This window comes from Narcine bancroftii, chromosome 1, assembly GCF_036971445.1.
Source record: "Narcine bancroftii isolate sNarBan1 chromosome 1, sNarBan1.hap1, whole genome shotgun sequence".
Taxonomy (NCBI): domain Eukaryota; kingdom Metazoa; phylum Chordata; class Chondrichthyes; order Torpediniformes; family Narcinidae; genus Narcine; species Narcine bancroftii.
In genome coordinates, this window is record NC_091469.1 from 37,316,396 (window position 1) to 37,342,650 (window position 26,255).

Consider the following 26,255-nt stretch of genomic DNA (forward strand, 5'->3'; position numbering starts at 1 on the left):
AACAAGATCTAAACAAAGATAAAAAAAATGAAAAATGGGAAAAGCTATGCTCAGGAACTATGAGAAACACAATAAGCACGAGGTTACGCATGATACAATATAATTGGTTACACAGGCTATATATCACACCCCAAAAGTTAAATAAATGGGACCCAACAGTATCAGATAGATGTTTTCATTGTAAGAAGGAAACGAGAACAACAGTACATGCAATTTGGGCATGTGAGAAAGTGGAAAAGTTTTGGGAAGATCTAAATCAGGTATTAAATAAAATCACAAAAAGCAACATACCTAAAAATCCAGAGATCTTTCTTCTAAGTAATACAAGAATTAGGCCTCAAACTGGATGAAGCACAAAAAAGATTTATTATGATAGCCTTAGCTGTAACAAAAAAATGTATAATGTCAACCTGGAAATCAGAAGAGAGCCTGAGAGTATAGCAATGGTACATAGAAATGAATAAATGTTTTCCATTGGAAAAAATAACATATAATTTAAAAAATAAAGTCACAGTATTCGAACAAATTTGGGAACCGTACATGGAACATAACAGAGAGGGTCTACCGTAGACCTCCACCCCCGAAAATGATAGATTGAGAAGACGAAATGTTCTGCCCCAGTGTGTAAAAGTAGATGACATAATTTTCTTGATAATTTCCATTGTGTGATGACATTGTTTAATGGGTTTATTGTATTGTATATGTTGAATATTTAGTGGGTAGGGAAGGGGGTGGGAAGGAGGGAGGGAAGGGAGGGGGGAAAGGGGAGAAAATGACACTGTGTATATTCAAGAGGGAAATGTTTTTGTGTAATTTGGTTACTATGGTTCATAGTGTGAAAAATAAAAAAATTAACAACAGCAAAAAAAATGAATGGAGAAGGATAAGATGAGATCAGCACCCAGCATAGTGAAATATAGGGTTCCTATCTGAAACTTCAACATGTTCTCAACAGCAAAAACACCATGCAATAGTGTAGATCAAGATAGCAACACTACCACTGGTGCAGACCTGGAGGGAGAGCCGGCAGCAGTTTTTAACAATGAAGATACACAAAATTCACCATCCAAGATGATAGGGCCCATGTTTCAGCAGCCAGGACTCCAAGAACTGCAGATTGGCTCAGAGCAACAGAGTGCAAGAACACTGGCCTGCTGAGAAAGAGAAGCCTGGGAAAAGACCCCACGACATCCTGACCAGATGGCCCAGCCTTGCCCAATTACCAAGGGCTGCTGTGATATCAGCAATGGTTCAATTCTTAATTAGGTTTTGACAAAAGCAAGGAAACCAGGCCAAAGTGTTGATGTCTTGAAACTTATTGGTAAGATGCAAAGTATCAGTTTCAAGTTCAAGTTTATTTATCATCTGATTGTACAAGTACAACCCGACAAAACAGTGTTCTCCAGTCCTTGGTTCAACAATATGCAAACAATGCATACAGACAAACAATAAAATTGCAGGACAAGTATTCATATATATGAATAAATACATGTTGTTAAATAAATAGTGGAGGTTCGTAGGGGTTGTATGTGCAGTTCATCAGTCATTCAGCAGTCTTATTGCCTGCGGAAAGAAGCTGTTCCTCAGCCTGGTGGTTTAGCTCTGATCTCCTGTATATGCTTCATGATGGGAGGAGCTGTAATATGCTGCATGTGGGGTGATAAGGGTCTTCGACAAATTTACGAGCCCTCTTCAGACAATGATGCTGGTAGATCACATTGATGGGAGGGTGGAAGAACCCAGTGATCCTCTCTGCTGCTCTACAGCAACCATACCACACTGTAATGCAGCCAGCCAGAGCACTCTTGATAGAGCACCTGTAGAAATTTGACAGGATGGAGGCTGGTAGCCTTGCCAGCCTCCATCATCTTAGGAAGTACTATCGCTATTGCGCCTTCCTGGCAAGTGAGAAGATGTTGCTTGTCCAGGATAGGTCACTTCTTAAGTGGACTTGCTACTGTTGCCCTCTTTGGTAATGGGATAATGGTGGCTGTCTTGAAACCCTCAGGGACAGTGGACTGTTGCAGTAATGTGTTGAAGATGTCCATAAGGACCTCCGTCAGTCAGTCTGTGTAGTCCTTCAGTACCTGATCAGGCATGTTGTCTCGTCTCACTGTTTTGTCTGGATTCACCTTGGATAGGGTTCACCTCACCTCTGCTGTGGTCATGCAGGAGACTCACTCATCAGGGGAACATGGAACTTACTTCGGTGTCTGACTATTCTTCTCATCGAACCATGTACAGAAGATATTTGGAAGGGTGGCATCATTGTCTTTGACTTGCAAAGTTGTCTTATCGTCCATTATAATTTTGATCCCTTGCCACATTTGCATTACATCACTGGTGTCACACAGCTGTCTGTGGATCCTCCGTGTGGAGCCATGCTTAGCCTTCCAGAATGCATGGAAAAGTTCACCCCTGGCGAATCTTAGTGCTGAAGACAGCATTATGAGCTCTGAGACGTGCCCGGACTGCCACATTCAACCATGGTTTCAAGTTAGCCCTTATGATTAAGTATTTGATCCCAGTGACATCCTCAATGTCCTTTCTGATGTCACCAGTCACAGAGCTCATGACCATTGCAGGTGGCCCCCTCCCTGAATTGCTCCAGTCTATTACCTCAAAGGTGTCCTCTAGCGCTGTTGTGCCACCCTTCCCGGGACCCCTGTATCCCAGGACATGTCCTGATCTTCCTGATCCGAGAACCTACACATTTGTTTTTATTTTTGCACTACCCCAACCAACCAATTTTCCCTTGCAACCGCTGCAATCGTGTCTGCCTGTCCCGCATCGGACTTGTCAGCCACAAACGAGCCTGCAGCTGACGTGGACTTTTTACCTCCTCCATAAATCTTCGTCCGCGAAGCCAAGCCAAAGAAAAAAAACCTATTGTACTTAAGTATGGAATGACTTACTTGGACAGCATGCAAAATATAGTTTTTCCACTGTATTTTGGTACATATGACAATAAACCAACTTCAGGTGCACCCAGAAATTAATATCAGAATCTTTTCAGCATGTTCTATAAAACACTTTACAGCAATAAAAATAGTCTTTTCATATTGCCTACATTGATACATTTAAATGTTCAAACAACTTGAGACCTTTACAATCTTCACAGGTTCAGTGTTATGTTATCCACATAGATTATTAATATTTGTATAATTGTTTCATACCAATTATGTTCTTTCGTTTCTTTTCTAATTTTGATTCAATTATCTCTTGCGTCCTTGATGATGATGTTTGAGCAGAGAAGTTAATATAAACTGGAACATAGCCAGCATCATCTTGAATTTGAGTCAACAAGCTTCGTGCAACCACAGACTGTAAGAATGAAATAATGTTTATTGAACCAAATGTGATAGAATTCCTTATCTATGTGGTGGATCCAAATCAATTAAGAGTAATTGGATTAATAACTTCTATTGGCATTGTAATTTCTACATATTTATTCTTAACTGGCAGTTATAGAAAGGGGTAAACTGCATAATTAAATCAAGCGCCACATTGTTAGCAAACTGAAAACTGAAAAAAATTCACTTGCAAATTGACCCCAAGGTCACTGGGAAGGCCAAACAGATTCCTCTTTGAGTCACTCCCTGCCTGACTTAATTTTGTCCATAAGGAGCCTCTGAGGAGATATTAAAAAAAAATAACTGTATAGCCTTTGGCCTACATATGTGTGCCAAACCTGATGCCCAATTTCTTTTGAAGTTTTACTGCCTACACACAATTCATATCTTTTTATTCCCTGCATATTTGTTTGTTGATCTCAGTGTTTCTCAACCTTTTTCTTTCCACTCACATACCACTTTAAGTATTCCCTATGCTATAGGTACTCTGTAAAGGATTGCTTCAGGTGGTATGTGGGTGGAAAGAAAAAAGTTGAGAACCACTGATCTATCGCAATTCCTCTTAAATGCCACTATTGTATCTGCCTCCACGATGATACCTGGCAGCCCATTCCAAGCACCTACCACTCTCTGTATAAAAAAACTTGTCCCGCACCGAAGCTTTAAACTCCTTCCCAACCGCAACTTAAATGCATGTTTTCTAGCATGTGACACTTTTACCCTGGGGAAAAGTTCTGACTCACTACACTATCAATGACTCTTTTTTTTAAATCTTCTAACAGGTCACCACTCAGCCTCCAATGCCTCAAAGAAAACAATCCAAGTTTGTCCAAACTCCCTTCATAGCTCATTCTCTCTAATCTTGGCAACATTTTAGTAAATCTCTTTTGTACCCTTTCCAAAGTCTCCACATCTTTCTTGTAATGGATTAACCAGAATTGCACACAATATTCAGAGTGCGTTAACCAAATACTTAGTTCCCAGCCCAAAGAACTCAATTATACTATATGTCTTCTTTAAAACCCTGTCAACTTGCGAGGCCATTTTAAAGAATCTGTATGGTCCTGAACCCCACCCCAGATCACTCGGCACATCAATGTATTGAAGAGTCTTGCCATTAAATACATATGCTCTGCTTTCATTTGACCTCCCAAAGTTCAACACCTCACATTTGTCTGGATTAAACTCCATTTGCTATTTCTCTGCCCAGATCTGTAACAGAAATAAATATATCCTTTCATAGTCTTAATAGCCTCCTCACTGTCTGCAACTGCACCAATCTTAATGTTATCTGCAAACTTACTAACCCACCTACCTACATTTTCATCAAGATTATTTATATAACATCCATCCCTGCAAAACACCACTGGTCACAGATCTCCAGGCAGAGTAGCACCTTTTAACCACTAGCCTTGGACTTCTATGGGCCAGTCAATTCTGTATTCCAACGATCAATTCACCATGGATTCTATGCATCTGTACTTTCTGGATCAGCCTACCATGAGAAACTTCATCAAATTACAAAGCCATATATCAACAAACGTGATTCACAATTAATTTTACTTTATTTTTGTCCCTTATTCACTATGACTAAGCAATACATCATCTTTTAAAGGGATGGCTAGCGAAAGCTATTACAGTAGCAGCAACCTGGGTTCAATTCTGGTGGTGTCTGTAAGGAATTTGTACATTCTCCCCGTGACTTTCCTCTGGATGCTCTGGTTTCCTCCCACCCTCCAAAAATGTATGGAGTTTGTGGGTTAATTGGTGTATTTGTGCAGCATTGACTTGTGAGCCAGAAAGGCCTGTTAACATGCCCTAGGTCGAAAATACTTTAAAAATATATATTAATAAGAGGCCATGAATCTCTTCATCTCCCTTCAGAGAACAGGAGTTACAGTATCTAAGGCCTTCTAAAATGGTTCATCAATGCATTTGTTTTCATCTTTAATTATCCTACATCTTGCAAAACACACGTATAAATGATCATTGCTTATTATGATTGAAGTTATAGGATGAGGCGATATGATTAAATATTATCTCCCCTGGAGCAACCAAAAGTACACACTGGGGTGGCCCAAAGGAAAGAAAAGGGTGAACCCCTGGCAAATGTTATTTCTGTGGTAACAGATGGGACCTCAAACAGAAGTGTCCGGCTCGATTTGCTACCTGCAGCTATTGTGGAAAACTCAGCCACTTCGCTAAAGCATGTAAGGCGAAAAGTACTCCCACTGATAAGAAGAAGAGAAGCGCCAAGAAAATTCATCCTGGAGCTGCGGGAATGGAAGACAACTCATGTCACTGATGGCCATGGCAGCTGGCCATCAAGGGAGCCTCCTATACGTATGGGACTGCCTGTCTGGAAGATATTTCTTGGTGGATAAGGAGCAGAGGTCAATGTGATGCCCCTGACAGCGTTGAACACTAGATGCAGGCAAGTGGACCCCACATTGAGGGCTGCCAACAACAGCAGCAGATGGACCTATGGCACTCATAGAGCTGAGCTGCCACTCGGAGGCAGTCACTTCTCGTGGGAGTTCATGCTGGTTGCAGTGGAACAACCACTCCTTAGAGCAGACTTCCTGTGGGCCCACAATCTCCTAGTGGACCTAAAGGTCCTCCCACAGCCTTTCAAGCCAACAAAACGAAGGTTTGACCATTCTCACAGGGTTTCCGCTACCTGTTCACGGTGGTCAGTCACTTCACCTGGTGGCCAGAAGCAATCCCCCTGGCTGACACATCCACCAGGTCCTGCGCCAAGGCACTCCTCTCATCTTGGGTAGCAAGGTTCAGACTACCACGCCACATAACCTCAACAGAGGCACACAATTTACTTTCAGCCTGTAGACCAACATTGCTAACATGTAGGGCGCTCAGCTACACCACTGTAGAGCTCGTCGAAAGAACCAAAGACTTGTTGATCCAAATCAAGGCTTTTATTAGCAAAAGACAGGAGCTCTTCACAGGTGGCCGACCAGTCCGGAATGATCCGACCTGGCTAGCGACACAACCCTTTAAGGCCCAGACAGTAGGCATGGCTAAGCTCTCAGCCAATCGCTGTAAGCGCAGTCATTACATACTCTAGATACTGTAACTATATACATTGGTGATAGGTCTGTACTATCACAACCACACAATAGCATACCAGCCGCAGTACAACAGGATGGTGGAGCACTTCCACAGGCACTTCAAGGCCACCCTTAATACCAGACTCAAGGGGCCCAACTGGGTGGACCCATCGGCACTGCTGGACAATCGTACAGCACCAAAAGAAGACCTCCGGACATCCTCCGCCGAGCTCATCTACAGAACTCCTCTCATGGTCACCGGGGATTTCGTCCCACTAGCCAGGTGTCAACAGGAGGATACAACCACGTTCCTGGACAGGCTGCATGAAAAAGGTCGGTAACCTGACTCTGACCCCATCCTCCAGACATGGGCAAGCCAAATTCAACGTCCCTAAAGAACTCCAAGACTGTGAGTATGTGTTCATGTGCAGAGGCTCACTGTCCACCACTGCAGAAGCCCTATGAAGGCGCCTTCCGAGTTGTCCGGAACAATGGAGTCACCTTCGAACTGGACATTGTTGGCAAACCAGGGTTTTCATTGCAGACAGGCTCAAGCCAGCACACACAGACCCGACATAACCCGTCGAGATGCCAGCACCTCGACACAGAGGGAGACCGCCAAAGACATTGGGCACTGCATTCATGGACACTATGAACTATAGCACCGGTTCTGGGGAGGGGGAGTCATGAGGCGGACGGCAACCATGGACATCAGGCCAGCACAACGCCCGGTAATAAACAGCGGCGTAACTCACCAACACGACTCCTAGCATAGTGAACCGGCACAGTTGGAAGCTGGGGCAGTACAAGACCAGCAGCCCTAAAATGGCACTGGCCAGGCTGCCCAGCTAACCAGAGCAACACCAGGCTGAGGAAGAAGGGTATTCATATGCAAGAATGTTCCTATGGACAGGAATTCAGTTTTTGTTATTCATGCGAGTGATGTCAGCCAATCAACCAAAGGGCAGGAACTCCAAGGAGCATTTCCAGCCTCAATAAAGTCAGAGTTTAACCTCCCACACTGCGAGTGTGTGTTTCTTTGTGGCAGACGGCTACAACATAATATTCTAGATGTGGCCTCACTAATGTTTTAGAAAGCTGAGATTTAAATTCCTTATTCATATTGAATGTCCCAGTTAATGAAAGCTCACATCCTGCATGTTAACACCCGATCTACCTGTGTTTGCATCTTTATACAGCAGAGATTTTTCATGGTTGGAGTGTTAGCAACTAAATGAGTACCTCCATTTAGTCTAACCTGAATATCAATTGTGGACGTATCTCCTGCAAACTAATTGCTATTTATATATGTGGAGAAGTGGGTACCAGCAGAACATATGGCCAAAGACTATATTCAACCAACTTTGTAAAGAAGCATGATTTTGCAACATTTAAGATGTCCCGATGATGCCAGAAGCATAAAATAGACTACGTTGTGGAGGCAGGCTGCTGAATTCATGATGTGTTTAGAAGGGTATTCTTTGTTTAAGGCTAGTGGGGGTTTGATATATTTAAATTTATTATGTCCTCTCTTTATCATTATGGCTATGCTTTGGGAATCCAAACAGGTTTTTCTTTATATTATTTTTTTTCTGGAGCACATTCCATAATTGTACTGTACAAACTTAATATTACTGAAAATCAATAAAAATATTTTTTTTAAAGATAGTCCAACAGTAAGATATAGAAATTAAAATTAATAGTTATGATAAAGGAGATAAGGGACAGTTCATCACAAGTGTTCTGAGTGAAAATGAATTGTAAAAGATGGTGCCAAGGAGAAACCACAAGTGAATGCTGTAATGATTTATCCCTTTAAACCAGTGGTTCCCAACCTTTTACTTTCCACTCACATACCATTATAAGTATTCCCTATGCCATAAGTGTTTTGTGATTAATAAGGGATTGCTTAAGGTGGTAGGAAGGGAAGGTTGAGAATCACTGCTTTAGACCCAATTATAATTAAATATTTTGCTTGAGAAAAATTGTCATTGGCCCATTTCCTTTGGAGTTATGAAACTGTGCACATAATGAGTCAATTTGGAATGATTAAAACAGTGGTTTTCAAACTTTTTTTTTCCACCCACATATCTCCTTAAGCAATCCCTTACTAATCACAGGGCATCTATGGCATAGGGAATACTTCAAGTGTTATGTGAGTGGAAAGAAAAAGGTTGAGAACCACTGTTCTAGTAACAATTTGGTCTAAAGCAGTGATTCTCAATCTTCCCTTCCCACCCACATACCACCTTAAGCAATCCCTTATTAATCACAGAACACTTATGACATAGGGAATACATAAAGTGGTATGTGAGTGGAAAGTAAAAGGTCGGGAACCACTGCTTTAAACAAATCATAATCTTATGACATGCAAGCAGATATAGCATCTCATTTTATTTATCACAGATGTTAATTACATTGACAAGAAAACTCAAGAGCTTTATTTTCAATTAGAATTTGTTCTAAAATGGCATAAGAGCATTTTACCTTGCCCACTCCAGTTGTCCCAGTGAAAAGTACAGAGCGCTCAACAGCAAGAAGTTTTTCCAACAGATATCCAAATCGTACAGTGTCCGTTGTGGGGACAAGCATCTCAAAAAATGGTATTTGACAATCATATTTAAAACTGGGAATAATTCTGTCCCATGGGTCCAGACGGTTGTTATCAAAGTCCATGTAGTAGTTCCAAAGGTCGCCAGAGGTTGGTATCTAGTGCAAGGTACAAAAAACTGTTTTGATATATGCATTTCAAAAATGTTGTATCAAATTGTTTATTGTCTCATACACAGAGATACAATGATAAACTTTGCTTTGCATGTTATCCAAGCAGATTAACTTCTACATCCTGCTATTACCAGCAAAATGAACAGATAATTTAATATAATTAGAATTGTGAATAGTTTACTTAGGCACCAGTTAGCTAAATAGATGAGATACAATTAGATTGCGCAATGCTTTTTATAACAGAACTATATAATTGAAGATGCACCTCCCGTGGAACAAAATGGGATAACAACCGTTTTCAGGTCATTTTGTTTCTCTTCAGAAAATTCAATTCGCCACTTCCCACTACCTGATACTTGCACATCTCACAAAACCTTTACATCAAGTGCACACAAAACATTTTCAATGTTAAGTTTTGGAGAAGCAACAGATAAATTAGGTCACATTAGAGTTATAAAGTCATATGACACAGGATAGGTCCTTTGACTTAACTCATCTATACCAGACAATTGGGTACTCTGGGGCAGTCCCATTTGCCTTTCTGTTGCCTCTATTATTGGTCACTCCTGGAACAACTGGTTTTACATATGCTGCGCTAAGTACTTAATTTTTACCCTTGGGTCTCAACCTACTCAATGGAACCAAACATTACCATAGTATTCCCTTCCCATTCTTCCCAATACCGCTCATACCACAACTATTAAAAATTCCTCAAGATCGAGTCATACTCCATTTCAATTCACTGGGATCCTGCATCCTCAGATCATTAATTCACTCTCTCAATAAACTTCTTGACATATCGAAGAACCATCCCATTCTCATACCCAAGTCTAAATCATATAATGGATGGCCATTTCAAATTCCCAATTCTCTAACTGTTCATCACCTCTACCATATTCCCAGATTTTGATCAGGCCTCCAATAGGCCTCCAACCAGTACCCTTTTCTAATATCTACCCCTGGCCCAAGGTGAGTGTAGATCACAATGTTTGCACAATACAGAGATAAACATTGGAAATAGTATCAGGAATAGATCATGTTGAGCCTAGTCTCTATTCAATAGTTGAAAATGATCTTCAATCTTAACTCAATTCTACTTTCTGAAATCCTTAAATCTTTGTTTCCTTCAGGTTGCATCACACCAAACTGCCAGTCTTCAGCCTTCTCCAATACCACATTAGCCCAAATGTAGGCTGGAATAAAAACCTCTCCTATTTGTTGCCAGCTTCTATTTTTTTAATGAGTGGTTACTTTAGGGGTTGAACACCAGGTGCAATACATTCACAGAGTTCATAATATTTCCAGACAGCTTGACACCCTTAAGTGGACCCAAGTCCAAACTATTAACAATGTTAACGCTTTGGAAGAACTAAAGGAACAATGATTGCATATTTAAGAGAAAGACCAGATGGGACCTTTACAGAACACATGATGATGACATGTTTTGAGAAATTGAAACAGAAACTGAAAACCAATATTGATCGAGCAAGTCATGTGATTGAGACATGAAGATTATTGAGATTAATAAGTAACTAGAGATCTCCAAGAGAACGAAATGAACTAACTTTGTGTGAAATGGACACTTCTGCTATTTCTCCTTGTCAGAGGAAAACAACGATTTACTGTGACCATTGTAATGGTTCTATTTGATTGACCCACATCTGGGTAAAAAGAAAGCAAGATCATTCTTGCATTTGGATCATGATCAACCTGATCGTTATTTCCTCTGACCCTTGCCTGGGTATTTGAAAGCATTGTGGAAGTCACACATTTTGTTTCCCCTATGCAAGGAAGAGGGGAATTGTGTCCTTCATTCGTATGAAAGAACATTTCTCTGAAAGCAGCTCGATAAAGATTCATGAGTTTTGAACTTTTTAATCATGCAGTGTCTCACCTACATTGTAATTACTTATGAACAACAATTTAAATGTTCTGAGTTTCAACATACAACTTCTAAGACTGAACTTTGAATGGACTTTTCAGAATTGTGCCTAAACTGTCACGGTTTGGGTAATCCACACACACACACATAGGTATATTTGTGCATAGTTGGGGGTTAAGTTTAGATTTAAGTAAGGTGTTATATTATTAATAATTATTAATAAATATATTGTTTTAAAAATAACATTGTCTTGGTGAATTTCTATTGTTGCTGGTCTATGAAATAACATTCCACTTAGGTAGTGTACCATCCACTGGTATGAAAACTGAACCTGCACCCCCATGTCACACTTCTGTGTCTCACTATTTTTGCACTAGTTCAACTGAGTTCTGCCTCCCCTTGTCTTTATTCTCTTTTCCCATTATTTTCCATTATCCATATGCCTACCCTCCTGGGTTTCCTCTCTGCTATATTATATTTCCTGTCCTCTCCCCCCATCAGATTCCATCGTCCTTCTTACTTATCTGGTTCCATTATCACCTTCCCATTCTACACCTGGCTCCATCTGCTCACTGTTCTGCACCTCTCCTGGTTCCACTCTCCTTTCTTTCCTTCTACATTTTCAATCCTACACAGGTCACAACCCAAATCATCAATTATCCTTTTGCCTCCATAGATGCAGCTTGACCTGTTGAGTTCCTCCAGCAGCTTGTGTTTTACTTACCAGGAATGTATTGGTTATGAACAGCATTGTATTTATTTAGATACCTTAGCCTCAGGATAGTCTTCAAACTGATGACGGACAAATGAATCAAAGCTATCCCAGTAATTCTCAGTTAAATTTCCTCCAATAGACCAAATATAGCAAAAGGCAAACGTCTGAGTAATAACACCATTTAATTGAGAAGCATCCTTTGAAAATAAAACAAAATTATGTTGTCAGCAATAATTTTCATTCATATTTATTATGTTCTTCATCTTGAAGCTTGTAGGACTTTGCAAGTTATCCATGTGCACTTCCATATTCCTAATTTATGTTGTACAGTTGATTAATATTGAAATTAATATAACATAGATCTGTGGTCAGCCATAATCTGTTCAGTTTTAAAATATAATAATTTGAATTAACCTTTTCATCATTTTGAACAATTCAAATCTTCTTGAAGTTTGCTTTTTCTAACCAGTACTTTATTCACAGTGATAGCTGTGACATTTAAAAGTAGCTATCCATCAGTGATTCCTGCCATTTTCCAAGGGCATCATTAACATTCATTTTAGAGTGGGGACCAAAACTGAATGGAGCATTTTAAATAAAGATTAACAAAGTCTTCCACCTTACGATGAAAACAAACTGAAAGTGCAGCATGCCTGCCAACAATATATTTAAAAAGAGTCATCATTATAGATTTATTCCCTGCTTTCCCATTTAATTTAATCACTGATGTGATTGCAATACATTTAACATGGCTTTAACTTCATAATAATGCTCTAAACATCCAAGTTGGTATTTTGAATTGGCATGGAAAACCACATCAAGCAAAGTCTACTTTTAGTTTCACAAAGACAGCAAGAGTCTAAAGAAAAAAATTGTTAGTCAAAGGATGAAGAAATCTGCAGCTGGTACATCATGCCACATCTCTAAATTAACTGCAGAGAATTATTAAGTCACCATAAAAAGGTCAACCCAATGCTACATTCACCCACATTTTAATACGCATAATCATTGTAATATCACACCTGGTATGCTTTGACATTTGAAATGGATGCCACCAGCTAAGCAGTGAAAAAATTAAATATTGATAAACCATTTAGCATACATTAGTCATTTTAAATGACTGTCAATGGATACTGAACTATATTTATTCCTTATAAAGGATCATTAACCTGAAATGTTAACTCTTTTCCTCTCAACAGATGCTGCCCGATCTGCTGGACTTCTCTCAAATTTTCAGTTTTATTTTGTTAGGAAATTCTATATTAAGTGTTGCAAAATTCCAGCAATCTGAAGGAATTCACAAATATCATAGAATATCTCTGGAAGACCCAAATGCAAAAAGCTGAAGTGCACATTTCACCACTGAAGTTGTGAAAAGTAACTCTGAAATGTACAAAGTAATCTCTGAGGACAAGTGTATCTTCTATGAACACCATTATTTGTCATTTTCTTGTAAACTACACTACGAACAGTCTTTTACAAGAGGAAGCAGTTGTGAGTACCGAGTGCATATTACCTACTTTATCAAGGCTCTTCAATTCCAATCGTTTTCATTTGGCAAGTGCCTGGGAAACCCATGAACTAAATGTTTTGGTGTAGAATTCATAAATTTTATATCTCAACTACAACTCTCTTCCCATTGTAATGGGCATGCAATATAACATAATGCAGTGAAACATGAACTGTCCCCAGATAACAAATGGGATCCGTTTTTATAAATGCCAGTGAGATGAATTTGCCCACAAGTCTGAAAATACCCCCCAAAAAAATCATTCAATATGCTAATTATACCTCCACAGTATTATAGTGAATGGCATCAAAAGTACAAAAGTAGAACAGCTACTAAAAGTGGGCAGAGGAAGGAAACTAGTTATGTTATTTGTACATATGCCAGCCTTTTGGAAACAATATAAGGGAGCTTGTTTGCAGGTAAAGGGTTCCATAAGATAAATGATCATAACAAAGGGATGACCAACACACCACTTGGGAGGTTTTGTCACTATTCAAATCTAGCACAAACCTCATGGTCTACTCAGCAATAATAATCATTGCTCTCTTGCATGCTTCAGAAAGATGGACTATCTACATAGGGAGAAATAACATCAATGTAAAATCTCTGCAAAATCTTCCCTATTCAAAGGCACAATATGCAATCTGAATCTGTGTCCTTTTCCAAACCAACTTCGCCAGAATCAGGGAGTAGAGTAAGGGGCTGTGTACATAGCCTTGCGGGCCACTGGCATTCAGGATTATCATGGAGAAAATGTTGTCACCAGTCCTCAATGCTTGTGGCCTACAGGATAGGAAGTTGAGGATCCAGTTGCAGAGTAGGGTGCTGATTCCTATGTCTTAGGATTTTGTTTAGTACTGTGGTGTTGACTGAAGGTCTATCTTCAATAAACAGGAGTCAAACAAAGGTAACTTTGTTATCCAGATGTTCCCGAGTAGAGCGCAGGGCCAGGGAAATTGCATTTTCCCATTAGCCTATTAAAACTGTGCAAAAATTGGACTGAGGATTGAGAATGGTTGGTGTGTTGAAGTTGACATGACAAACCTATCAAAGCACTTCATTATGATGTATGTCAGAGCCATTGGGAAATAACACTGGACTATGAAGATTTTGCTTCCTGAACATTTGTTGGCTGTACTTTACCAATTTTGAGCTCCTGATCACAAATATCACCTCAAAATGTTCTTATTACATACATTTTTTTTAGATATAACCTATTTTTGTGATTTCCTGTCATATTTTATGTCTACATGCACATGCACTTCTTCCCAACTGACCTTGGTGCAGTCAGTGACCAACATGGTGAAAGGTTTCACAAGGACATTGCAGCCATGGTAAAAAGGTATCAGGGCAATTTGAATCTATCCATGCTGGCTGGCTATTGTTGGACTCTGACATGAGAGGCATAACACAATGTGCCAGCATCATTATGTGATTAAATTCCAGAAAAATTAATTTAATGATTCTCCAACTTCCGACATGATACAGCAAATATAAAATTATCTTTGTATTCAGCTTGAAGTTGTCAATCATAATCCACAATTTTTTTTCAGGAAGCAAACCTTTGAAAAAAATTGTTGTCCAGTGTAACTATTGAGATGTAGCTGCGAAAAGAAAGGAACATGTCTGGACTGAGCTGAGTGAACCAGTAGCTGACTCTTTATTCAAACAGACCGCGCTACAGAAGCAATTCTGCAAACTCCCCCACCCACCAGGCTAGCTCATGGGAGAGACATCAGCACACAGTCTCAGGAGTGACGTTCACTCCCTGCAGTCCGTTGTCTAACCCTGGTGCTTCTCCTCAGTGAGGAGGCAGTCTCTGTGCCATTGTATGTATGCTGTGTGCTGTGACGATTTGGCCCCTTGTGTATGGGGCCAGACCGGACCACCCCACACAGAATCACAAACATTTCTCACAGTCATTGTTTTTGAATCCTTAGGAGGGGAGCCACGTTGCCGCAACCGAGAAACAGTTAAAGGTTCCATGCCGTCTAAGTGGGCCTGTTTTAAACAATCCATAGTGAACATGTCCTGTTTACACCCAACATCCAGAGCAAAAACTACTCCATTCCTCTTAAGCACTTGAAGAGCTCCATCGTAAGGCCATCGTAAAGGGGTTCCTGGCTGCCTCCTCCTGATGAAAATAAAATCTGCAGTTTTCAAATCTTTTGGGGCATGGTAGGGTGGAGTGCCATGTGTGGTAATAGGGAGTGGGCATGGGTTGGCTGTGCTATCCCTTAAATGCTGCAGGACATCCAGGGCATTGCGCTGAGGTTCAGTAGAGCTGAAATGGTCACCCGTAGACGATCTCGGCCGACGAGGTGGGGAGGCCTTCTTTGGATGCCATGCAGATGCCAAGCAGGACCCATGGGAGTTTGTCCATCCAGTTTGGGCCCTGGAGTCGAGATTTCATAGACGCCTTCAAGTGGCGGTCCATTCACTTGGGAGTAATAGGCAGTCATGTGGTGTAACTGGCTACCACAGAATTTTGACAGTGTTAACCACAGGGAGGAGGTGATATATAAGGGACACTGAAATGAATGACCCATTGCGACACGAATGCTCGCACGCAGGTTTCTGTGTTGTAGGATGGCATAGGGACCGCCTCTGGCCAACGTGTGAAACAGTCGACCACAGTCAACAGGTACCTCATCACTTGGCTGATTGGCAGTGGTCCCATGATGTCCATGTGGATATGGTGGAATCTGTTTTCAGTAGATGGGAAGGGTTGTAACAGTGCCTTGGTGTGTCACTGGATTTTGGCACGTTGACATTGTACACAGGTCTTTGCCCCAGAGAGAGAATTTGCAGCATAATCCATCCCATACAAAGCAATCCGAGACAAGACAGACCATTGATCTGATGCAGGGATGCGAAAGTCCATGAACTTGGTTGAACGCCTGGTGTCTCCAAACAGCGGGAAGGATGAGCCTCAGATGATCAGTGGATGTGTTGCAAAGGAGTAGTGGTCCTCCTGGTTCAGGGGTGAACTCCTGTACCTGCAGTCCTGTGATGCCTGTGTGGTAGGTCTGCATGTCTGTATCCTTGGTCTGGTCCCTGGCTAGTTGGGCCATGTCGAATCCACCCAAAACCTCAGAGATTGTTGGGCATTAGAGTGCGCCTACTACTATATTGGACGTACTTGCAACATGTCGGATGTCTGAGGTAAATTCCAAGATACAAGAAAGGTGGCATTGATATCTAGCCAACCATGGGTCCGAGATCTTCCCCAATGCTTGCACCAGTGGTTTGTGGTCTGTGTATGCCATGAATACCCGGCCTTCTAGGATGTACCTATGGCCAGGTAGAGAGCTAGCAGCTCCCAAACAAAAGCACTGTACTTAAGTTCAGGTCACCTCAGGTACTTGCTGAAAGCAAATTGTTGATTGGCCCACTGCTGCAGTACTGTACCAACCACTCTCTCGGAGGTGTACATTGTCAATGACAAAGGGGAGTCTGGGTCTGGGTGGGCCAAGAAGGTGGCTTCAGATAGTGCTGTTTTGGTTGTGTCAAAGGCTTGGAATGCATCAGTGGACCAGGTGAGAGTCTTCTCGCCCCTTTTGATGGCTACAGCTCCTGGGAGGAAACGATGGTAAATGTTCACCATGCGTATGAATTCCCGCAGTCCCTTGAGAGAGGTTGGTTTGGGAAAATTGCGGATGGCATCTACCTTGTTGAACAGTGTCATGGCTCCTGTGCTGGTGATGTCCCAGGAAATCGATGGTGTCCAACCAAACTAGCATTTAGCTGAGTTTATTGTTAACCCATGAGCCTGAAGCTTGGCAAAAACTGCCGATGGTGTTCCCTATGTACTCCTGCTTTGGGGTTGGAGATGAGAATATAGTCGAGATAGACAAATATTCCCTCCAGGTCCCAAGTCACCATGTCCATAAGGCGCTGGAACATCTGGGCCGCATTTTCTAAGCCAAAAGGCATATGCATGAATTCAAAAAGTCCGAACGGGGTGATGATGGCAGTCTTTGGGATGTCATCGGGGTGCACTGGAATCTGATAACATCCTTTGGCTAAATCGATTTTAGTAGAGAAGATCTGAGTTCCCTGGAGTTGAGCAGTGAAATCTTGCACGTGAGGTATTGGTCTCCACATAGGTGCCACCCTCCAGAGTTCTTGGGAACCATATGTAGGGTGGAGGCCCAAGCGTTGTTCGAGCAGCAGATGATACCCAACTCTTCCCTGGTTGCAAACTCAATTTTAGCCAGAAGGAGCTTGTCCTGGGGAAGTCATCTTGCCCTCACGTGAATTGGTGGTCCAGTAGTCTCAATGAAATGCTGCACACTTTGTGCAGGTTCTGCATCATAGAAATTTATGGCTTGCAGCAATGGGAAATCAGTCAGGAGGGAGGTGTTCTCATTTTGGTTGGAGGCATGGACTCCCATCGGGAAAAACCTGGAAGGTTGCTACGTTCACTAGGTGGTACCTGGTCAAATCCACCAGCAGTTCATTGGCCTGCAGAAAGACTGCCCCTAGGAGGGCTTGACCCATGGAGGCGCCTGTGCACTGCCATTGGAAAACTGTGTCCTTGGTGTGGATAGTCACAAGTTGAGTTCCGTAGCTAGGGATCGTAGAACCGTTGGCTGCCTGCAAGGAGAAACTTTGGGGATTGTGGGTGGTATGAGGCTGATCTTGGCACCAGTGTTCAGGAGGAACAGTCGTCCAGTCTTAAGGTCTCGTAGGTGCAGGAGGCCTTTATGGTGCCAACCACCAAGGCCACTAACGACGGCTGACTTATTCGTTTTCCGATGTGTGGATCCAGGGAAATTACAGGGAAGGAAATGCAACATCAGGCATTATGGCTCCATCAATGGTGGTAGTAGCAGTAACCAGTACCCTTGTCGGGATGGTCGTTGTGCTGAGTCTGTACGGTTCCCACAGCTGCCAGGGATGGGGACTGAGTAGTCCCTGCTGGTGTTGTAGTACCCAGCACACAAATAGGCTGGACATGGATTGAGTCCGGCTGAGGGGTTCGGAAAAGCCAGTCCACTTCCTTGGTCATGAGGTGCAGGTGAGCAAACTCCATATTAGAGATGGCTGAAGAAAGTGGACTGACAACTTCGACAAGAATAGGGCTTCAAACAGGAAACACGGTGTGTCCGTCTGCTAAGGCCACTAGTTCCTGCATAAGTTCAGAGGCGCTGCAGTCCCCTAGGCCCTGTGAGTTAAGTATGTGAACGGCCCATTCGTGCTGGCTGAGTTCAAAAGAGTCAAGTAAGAACTGACGAAGGAGGGTATATTTGTGTTCCATGGGTGGGTGGTTCACTAAAGGACTGACTCTTGCTGCTATGACTGGAACCAGGGCACTGACAAGGAGCCAGAATTTGGTCTCTTCAGCATTATGCCTCTCACTGTGCCTCAGCTAGCTGCAGCCAACTGCGTGGCTGGTTGTCCCAAATTGGAATGCCCACAGCATTCACCATAGCTGGAGCGGTAGCAGAAATGGCCGCAACTACAGCAGCTTCATCTCCACCAGCTTCAGGAGCTGCTGAAAACCCGGTAGGGTCCATGCTGCTGTGTGCTGGTAGGTCTCAAACCATTGAAACCTATACGGGGTCACCATTGTAGCACACACGATATAATGGCGCTGCGAAAAGAAAGGAACACGTATGCCCTGGGCTGAGTGAACCAGTAACTGACCCTTTATTCAAACAGACCGCACTACAGAAGCAATACTCTGAAACCACCCTCCCCCCCCACCACCCCCATCACACCGGCTCACGGAAGTGACGTCAGCACACAGTCTCAGGAGCAGCGCACACTCCCCGCAGTCCTCTCTTTAACCATGGTGCTTCTCCTCAGTGAGGAAGCAGTCTCTCTGCACCATTGTATGTAGGCTGTGTGCGGTGGCGATTCGGCCCCTTGTGTACGGACCGGACCACTACAGAGACATGCTTTTCTGTGTTTTTTTAGTACTGGAATAATAGTGGGCTTAAAACATGTGGGTACTTCAGCTTGCAGCAGGGAGAGGACGGAGATGTCAGGAACACTCCCTCCAAATGAATTGTGCAGGATAGCATATTATAACAGAGAAGCAGGCCCCTTCAGCCCTTCTAGTCTCTTCTCAGAATGTAGCCAGGGAATGTGTCTAGATGAGATGCTTTTCATGGGTTCACTTCATCGGCTAAAAGACTGATCTGAGGTCTTATACTTCCCATCACCTTGACTTATAAAGGACCTCCCTCATCACTTATGGCAGAACCACTGGATCCCATGTTGGCTACATGATTTCACAACCCACAGAACTGGAGTGAAATTTTATCCTTTGGCACTGCATAAGAAGACACACAAGATAGTTTAATTATATTTCCCATTCACAATATTCACTAGTTCAGTTGTCCCCATAGGAAAATGAAATATGTACTGCATTCTCATTCTACTGACAACTTCAGATCTCCAAGAAGGTGTCATGACTTAATAAATAATTACCTTCAATGTACACAGTTCTGTAACTGTGGAAATCTTTAAAACATACATTTCTATTTATTCAAGCCCCTTATTATGTGTAATAAATAAAAACAAACCTTACACCATTGTACAAATTGCTATAAGTAGCATAAAATATGCTATATAGCATAAAATAATGGAAAATTTAATCTTTATACCATGGCAAAACACACAAAAACAACATAACTTCCAACATAGTTATAAAAGTTACAACAAATTAGTGATAAGAGTTTATATAATTACATTTCTTACATCGAGTAAAGATCTTCATCTTTACTTGATGTAAGCAATGCATGGTCTTCTTGAGTCACTTTTGTAGCATGTTTTCTGGATGTTACTCTGCTTTACACTTACCATACTGAGGTCTGGACCTTGACTTCCAAGCAGCAGAGATTCAAGAAGGCAGCAGAGAGTTGCGACCTTACTTATGTCAACTTGAGGGATTCCCTGTGTGCATTTCTTGTGGACAAAGTGCAACCCATTTTCAACACAAGTTTTAAAAAGTCCCATTAAGTGTTGGCATGATTCAAATGATACCTAAACACAAGAACATTTTTAAGTTCTTAACATATTTTTAACACATTTAAGTGGATAATAATGATAATATTTACTGTCACATTTCACAATATACATATGCACTGAAAATGGGTATCATTTGATAGCTATTGCAGAGATATGGTTAAAATTTGACAAAGTTAACTAAATATTTCAACATATTTGCCTTTTTTTAAGGATAGAAAGGAAAAGGAGATGAAATTGTTATCTTTTTTGAATATTTTATTTAAAATTTGTAAACCATGATATATACATATATATATAAATAAAAAAAGATATACATGGTGTCGAAGGCTTTGGTGAGGTCAACAAAGGTGATGTAGAGTCCTTTGTTTTGTTCTCTGCACTTTTCTTGGAGCTGTCTGAGGGCAAAGACCATGTCAGTAGTTCCTTTTTTTGCGCGAAAGCCGCACTGTGAATCTGGGAGAACATTCTCGGCGACACTAGGCATTATTCTATTTAGGAGAATCCTAGCGAAGACTTTGCTTGCAATGGAGAGCAACGTGATTCCCCTGTAGCTTGAGCAGTCTGATTTCTCGCCTTTGTTTTTGTCCAGGGTGATGATGATGGCATAATGAAGGTCCTGCGGCAGCTTTCCTTGGTCCCAGCAGAGCTTGAAAAACACATGCAGTTTGGCATGCAGAGTTTTGCCGCCAGCCTTCCAGACCTCTGGGGGGATTCCATCCATACCTGCTGCTTTGCCACTTTTCAGTTGTTCAGTTGCCTCATATGTCTCTTCCCGGGTGAGGACCCCATCCAGCTCTAGCCTTAAGGGCTGTTGAGGGAGCTGGAGCAGGGCGGATTCTTGGACTGAGCGGTTGGCACTGAAAAGAGATTGGAAGTGTTCTGACCATCGGTTGAGGATGGAGATCTTGTCGCTGAGGAGGACTTTGCCGTCTGAGCTGCGCAATGGGCTTTGGACTTGGGGTGAGAGGTCGTACACAGCCTTTTACTTTACTTTTGGCTTGGCTTCACGGACGAAGATTTAGAGGGGGTAAATGTCCACGTCAGCTGCAGGCTCGTTTGTGGCTGACAAGTCCGATGCGGGACAGGCAGACACGGTTGCAGCGGTTGCAGGGGAAAATTGGTTGGTTGGGGTTGGGTGTTGGGTTTTTCCTCCTTTGTCATTTGTCAGTGAGGTGTGCTCTGTGGTCTTCTTCAAAGGAGGTTGTTGCCCACTGAACTGAGAGGTGCCAAGATGCACGGTTTGAGGCGATATCAGCCCACTGGCGGTGGTCAATGTGGCAGGCACCAAGAGATTTCTTTAGGCAGTCCTTGTACCTCTTCTTTGGGGCACCTCTGACACGATGGCCAGTGCAGAGCTCGTCATATAGCACGATCTTGGGAAGGCGATGGTCCTCCAATCTGGAGACGTGACCTACCCAGCGCAGTTGGATCTTCAACAGCGTGGATTCAATGCTGTCGGCCTCTGCCATCTCGAGTACTTTGATGTTAGGGATGAAGTTGCTCCAATGAATGTTGAGGATGGAGCGGAGACAACGCTGGTGGAAGCGTTCTAGGAGCCGTAGGTGATGCCGGTAGAGGAACCATGATTCAGAGCCGAACAGGAGTGTGGGTATGACAATGGCTCTTTATACGCTTATCTTTGTGAGGTTTTTCAGTTGGTTGTTTTTCCAGACTCTTTTGTGTAGTCTTCCAAAGGCGCTATTTGCCTTGGCGAGTGTTGTCTATCTCCTTGTCGATCCTTGCATCTGATGAAATGGTGCAGCCGAGATAGGTAAACTGGTTGACAGTTTTGAGTTTTGTGTGCCCGATGGAGATGTGGGGGGGCTGGTAGTCATGGTGGGGAGCTGGCTGATGGAGGACCTCAGTTTTCTTCAGGCTGACTTCCAGGTCAAACATTTTGGCAGTTTCCACAAAACAGGACGTCAAGCGCTGAAGAGCTGGCTCTGAGTGGGCAACTAAAGCGGCATCGTCTGCAAAGAGTAGTTCACGGACAAGTTACTCTTGTGTCTTGGTGTGAGCTTGCAGGCGCCTCAGATTGAAGAGACAGCCATCCGTGCGGTACACGCTGAACTGGGTTCGTTTGGCGAGGCTAGTCCGCCACTCATTTTGGATCTCCCGGAGTTTGCGCTGAAGATGGCTGCATGCACGACGGAAGGCTCGTTTCTTCTCTGGCCAGGACGGCTTTGCAAGGTGAGCCTGGTGGGCAGCTTGCTTCTTTGCCAGCAGCTCCTGGATTTCCTGGTTGTTTTCGTCGAACCAGTCCTTGTTTTTCCTGGAGGAGAAGCCCAGTTTCTTTTCAGTGGATTGCAGTATGGCAGTCTTCAGCTGATCCCAGAGAGTTTCAGGGGACGAGTCCGTGATGCGGATTGCATCCTCGAGTTTTGCTTTGACGTTTGCCTGGAAGTTTCCTCTCACTTCGTCTGACTGCAAGTTTCCAACATTGAACCTCTTTCTGGGGGCTTTACTGTTCCTGGACTTTGGCTTGAAGTGAAGGTTGAGCTTGCAGCGAACAAGCTGGTGGTCAGTGTGGCATTCCATGCTGGGCTTGACCCTGGTCTGGAGCACATCTCGTTTGTCTCTTTCACGCACCAGGACGTAGTCCAGGAGGTGCCAGTGTTTGGATCGGGGATGCATCCAGGTAGTCTTCAGGCTGTCCCTCTGCTAAAAAAGGGTGTTTGTAATGACAAGCCACTGTTTTGTGCAGAGCTCCAACACATTGCACTTGCTGACACCATGCTTGCCCAGGTTTCCTGGCCAGGTTTCTGAGTCTTTGCCGACGCGAGCGTTGAAGTCGCCAAGGATGACAACCTTGTCGGCTGTAGGGGTGCGTTGAATGAGGTTGCGCAGGTCAGTGTAGAACTTGTCCTTTTCTGCTGGTTCCACCTGAAGGGTTGGAGCATAGACACTGATGAGGGTGATGCGGCACTTGTTTTGAAGGGGGAGTCGCATGGACATGATCCGGTCCGAGTGGCCTGTCGGGAGGTTTTCGAGTTTGGAGGCAATGGAGTTCTTGACCATGAAGCCTACACCAGATAGGATAAAAATACATGGTATATATAAATCCCTCCCTACCCACCCTAACTCCCTGCTTTTCCCTAACCCATCCCCCCATACCTATACCCATACCTAACCCAAAAAGAAAGAAGGAAAAGGAGATATAAACCAGAATAACATAATTAAGTACTGTGGATTAGAACAACACCACCACAGCATGGCCGGAGAATTCACAATATTAAACCCATATAATCCTAATAAGGGCTCCAAACTTTCCAATAAAAAAATAATTATCACGTAAATTATACATGACTTTTTCCAACGGAATACAAGATCTCAATTCCATATACCATCTATATAAACTCAAATCAATCTCATTTTTCCATTTAATCACTATACATTTTCTAGCAATAACTCATGCTAATCTCAAAAATGCTATTTGAAGTCTAGTCAACCTCGATTCCAAACTCAGTTTTTTAATACTAACAAAAATAATAATGGATCCAATGGAATTTTAACATTAAAAATATGCTCTAATAACTCTAAGTTGCATTCAAAAAGTCTTTACCATATCACATAACCAAGTAGAATGTAAAAAAGAACCTACTTCCTTCTGACATCTAAAACATAAATCTAAAGAAGATAAATTATATCTCTTTAATTTTTACGAGGTTAAATATAATTGATGTATAAAATTATAATGAACTAATCTATATCTCGCATTAATAACTTTAGTCATGTTATCTTTACTCAAATTCCTCCAATCATCTTGATTAATCAAATCGCAAAATCTTTTTTCAATTTTAACTGAGGCTTTTGCAAATTTAACTTAAGCATTTTATTCTGCAATAACAAATGCATTTCAGATATAAATCTCTTCTTCCCACCTTCTATAAGTAAAGTTTTAAAATGAGATTGTCTAGATAACCGAAATTATCCAATAATAAAGCTCTGACTTGATAAGAGTATTCGACTGTATTTCATATTTCTCTTTCATTCTTTGAAAAGAAATAAAATAGCCTGCTTCAGAACAATCTTGTAGAGTTTTAATTCCTTTTTGGTCCCATAATTTCAAAAACTGATTAAGCATAAACAAAAAAAAGTTGATTCGGATACAAAGGTGTCTTATCCAAAAATTTCCCTTGTGTACCTATTTCTTTGTTTATCACATTCCATAATTCCATCAAATGTATTAAAATAGGCGACGTATAATAACGTTACAATTTAGAATTCCATTTATAAATAAATTGATCCATCTTCTTCTCACTAATCTGAGATTATTCAATGTTTTCTCATACCAATGATTTTTCCAAATTAAACGTACTATTAATAAATTTTAATTGTGCTGCTTTATAATAATTTTGAAGAAAGAAGTGACAAGGATTCAGCATCCGTAGATAACAAATGAAGTTAAAGATGGTATCATGTCAGACACTGATCCAGTCATGGTCACTAGGATTTAGGAAGTTAGTTGTGGAGGTGCAACAGGTGAGAAGTTGAAGATAAGAGCATCAGTTCCATGTAACCTAGGATGCTTAGCTTTCCCAGTTTCCTGAACATTCAGCTGGAGGTCGACAGGGCACATCCTTGATGGAGCCCTGCACTTAGAGGATACATTATTATATTTGACATTCCATATAGATGGACATTATTTACATGAAAAAACTGTCACCACAAACACCTGTGCCATTATGATCAACCTGAAGTTGGTAGTTGAACAGATACTACGGTCAACAATATTCTCATCATTGCAGCCAGCCTAGGAGCAGTTTTGTGCTGCATCTCATCAATGGGAAGGGACCTGCTTTCCCAGTGGAGGATTGTGCTCCAGATCATGCTGGAAGGAAAACATTTCTCTGAGAATGGAAAACAGGTAAATCTGGTGCAGGAGAATAAATGCCCTATTATGTGAATTAACATGTTCTAAAAGTCCATTTCATTTCAATAATGTCCAAACTACAATTTATAAATATAACTTACACCATCTAAAATGTGATTCATCCATGTCTGCACATAGGGCATCCACTTGAGTTCCTCTGCATCAACATACACCATTCCACACCTGCTAACAGTAGCAGGAGAGGCCATCTTCAGGTCTTGTACCTGGAAAATAACAAAAATATTTTTTCCTAAATTAGCTAAATGCAACAAATTCAACTGTTGTGCCATACAACAAGCATAATACAATTAATAACTATCTGCCTACAATAAGTGGAGTTTTAGGATTTTTAAATACTGCTAAATATTAATACATTTCAATGAGATTCTTTTAAAAAATCTTTTGTGAAACACACATTGACAAATGAAAAGTACTTCAATTGACTATCTGAATAACTGCAGGCAAACTATATTTCAAAGTACAGTAAAAAAAAACCCAGTGCCTGGTATTTATGGGGATTGGTAGATTCCAGATAAGTGAATTTGATGATTGCTTGAGATTCAATGTTACATGATTGGAGAATTGACCGGTGGGGGTGCCAATTTTAAACTTTCATATTTTTTACTTATTTATTTTCTGCATTTTTATTGCCCATTCCTTGAATTCTGAACAGGTATTTTACTGTAGAATTAAAGTAGTGGCATAGATGATGCAACAGTTAACACTGAGCTTCTTGCACTGTTTCCTCTGAGCTTGTTTTCTCCATGAGCACATTAGTGTGCTAAATACCTCCCACATCCCAAAGGCTTGCTGTCTATTATAAATTAACCATTGTATAGCTAAGGAAAATCGATTTGCATGTGAGAGAAAAAAAATTGAAGAGTTACAAGGAAATAAAAAGAGGGGAAATGGAATTAATTGGTTTGCTCTGCTGGGGCACTGCAACAACACACTGGGCTGAATGAATGCCTCCTTTATATTGTTAATGTTTCAGTGGCTGTGATAGTACAGACCTATCACCAATGTATATAGCTATAGTATCTAGAGTATGTAATGACTGTGCTTACAGCAATTGGCTGAGAGCTTAGCCACACCTACTGTCTGGGCCTTAAAGGGTTGTGTCCCTAGCCAGGTCGGATTATTCGGGAC

General features: G+C 41.8%; 1 protein-coding gene across 10 annotated transcripts in view; it reads right to left on the bottom strand.

Annotated features, from left to right (window-relative positions):
* Positions 1 to 26,255, bottom strand: part of dnah6 (dynein, axonemal, heavy chain 6) — a 362,044-nt gene that overhangs the window by 181,991 nt on the left and 153,798 nt on the right. For 9 of the 10 annotated variants that reach the window (XM_069923917.1, XM_069923897.1, XM_069923911.1 and 6 more), the window contains 5 exons: positions 25,208 to 25,330; positions 20,066 to 20,248; positions 11,796 to 11,939; positions 8,909 to 9,130; positions 3,177 to 3,324 (listed from right to left, as the gene is read on the bottom strand). In XM_069923917.1, the coding sequence (XP_069780018.1) occupies positions 3,177 to 3,324; positions 8,909 to 9,130; positions 11,796 to 11,939; positions 20,066 to 20,248; positions 25,208 to 25,330 (820 nt within the window). The remainder of the gene's footprint in view (positions 1 to 3,176; positions 3,325 to 8,908; positions 9,131 to 11,795; positions 11,940 to 20,065; positions 20,249 to 25,207; positions 25,331 to 26,255) is intronic. The other variant, XM_069923927.1, reaches the window with a different exon arrangement.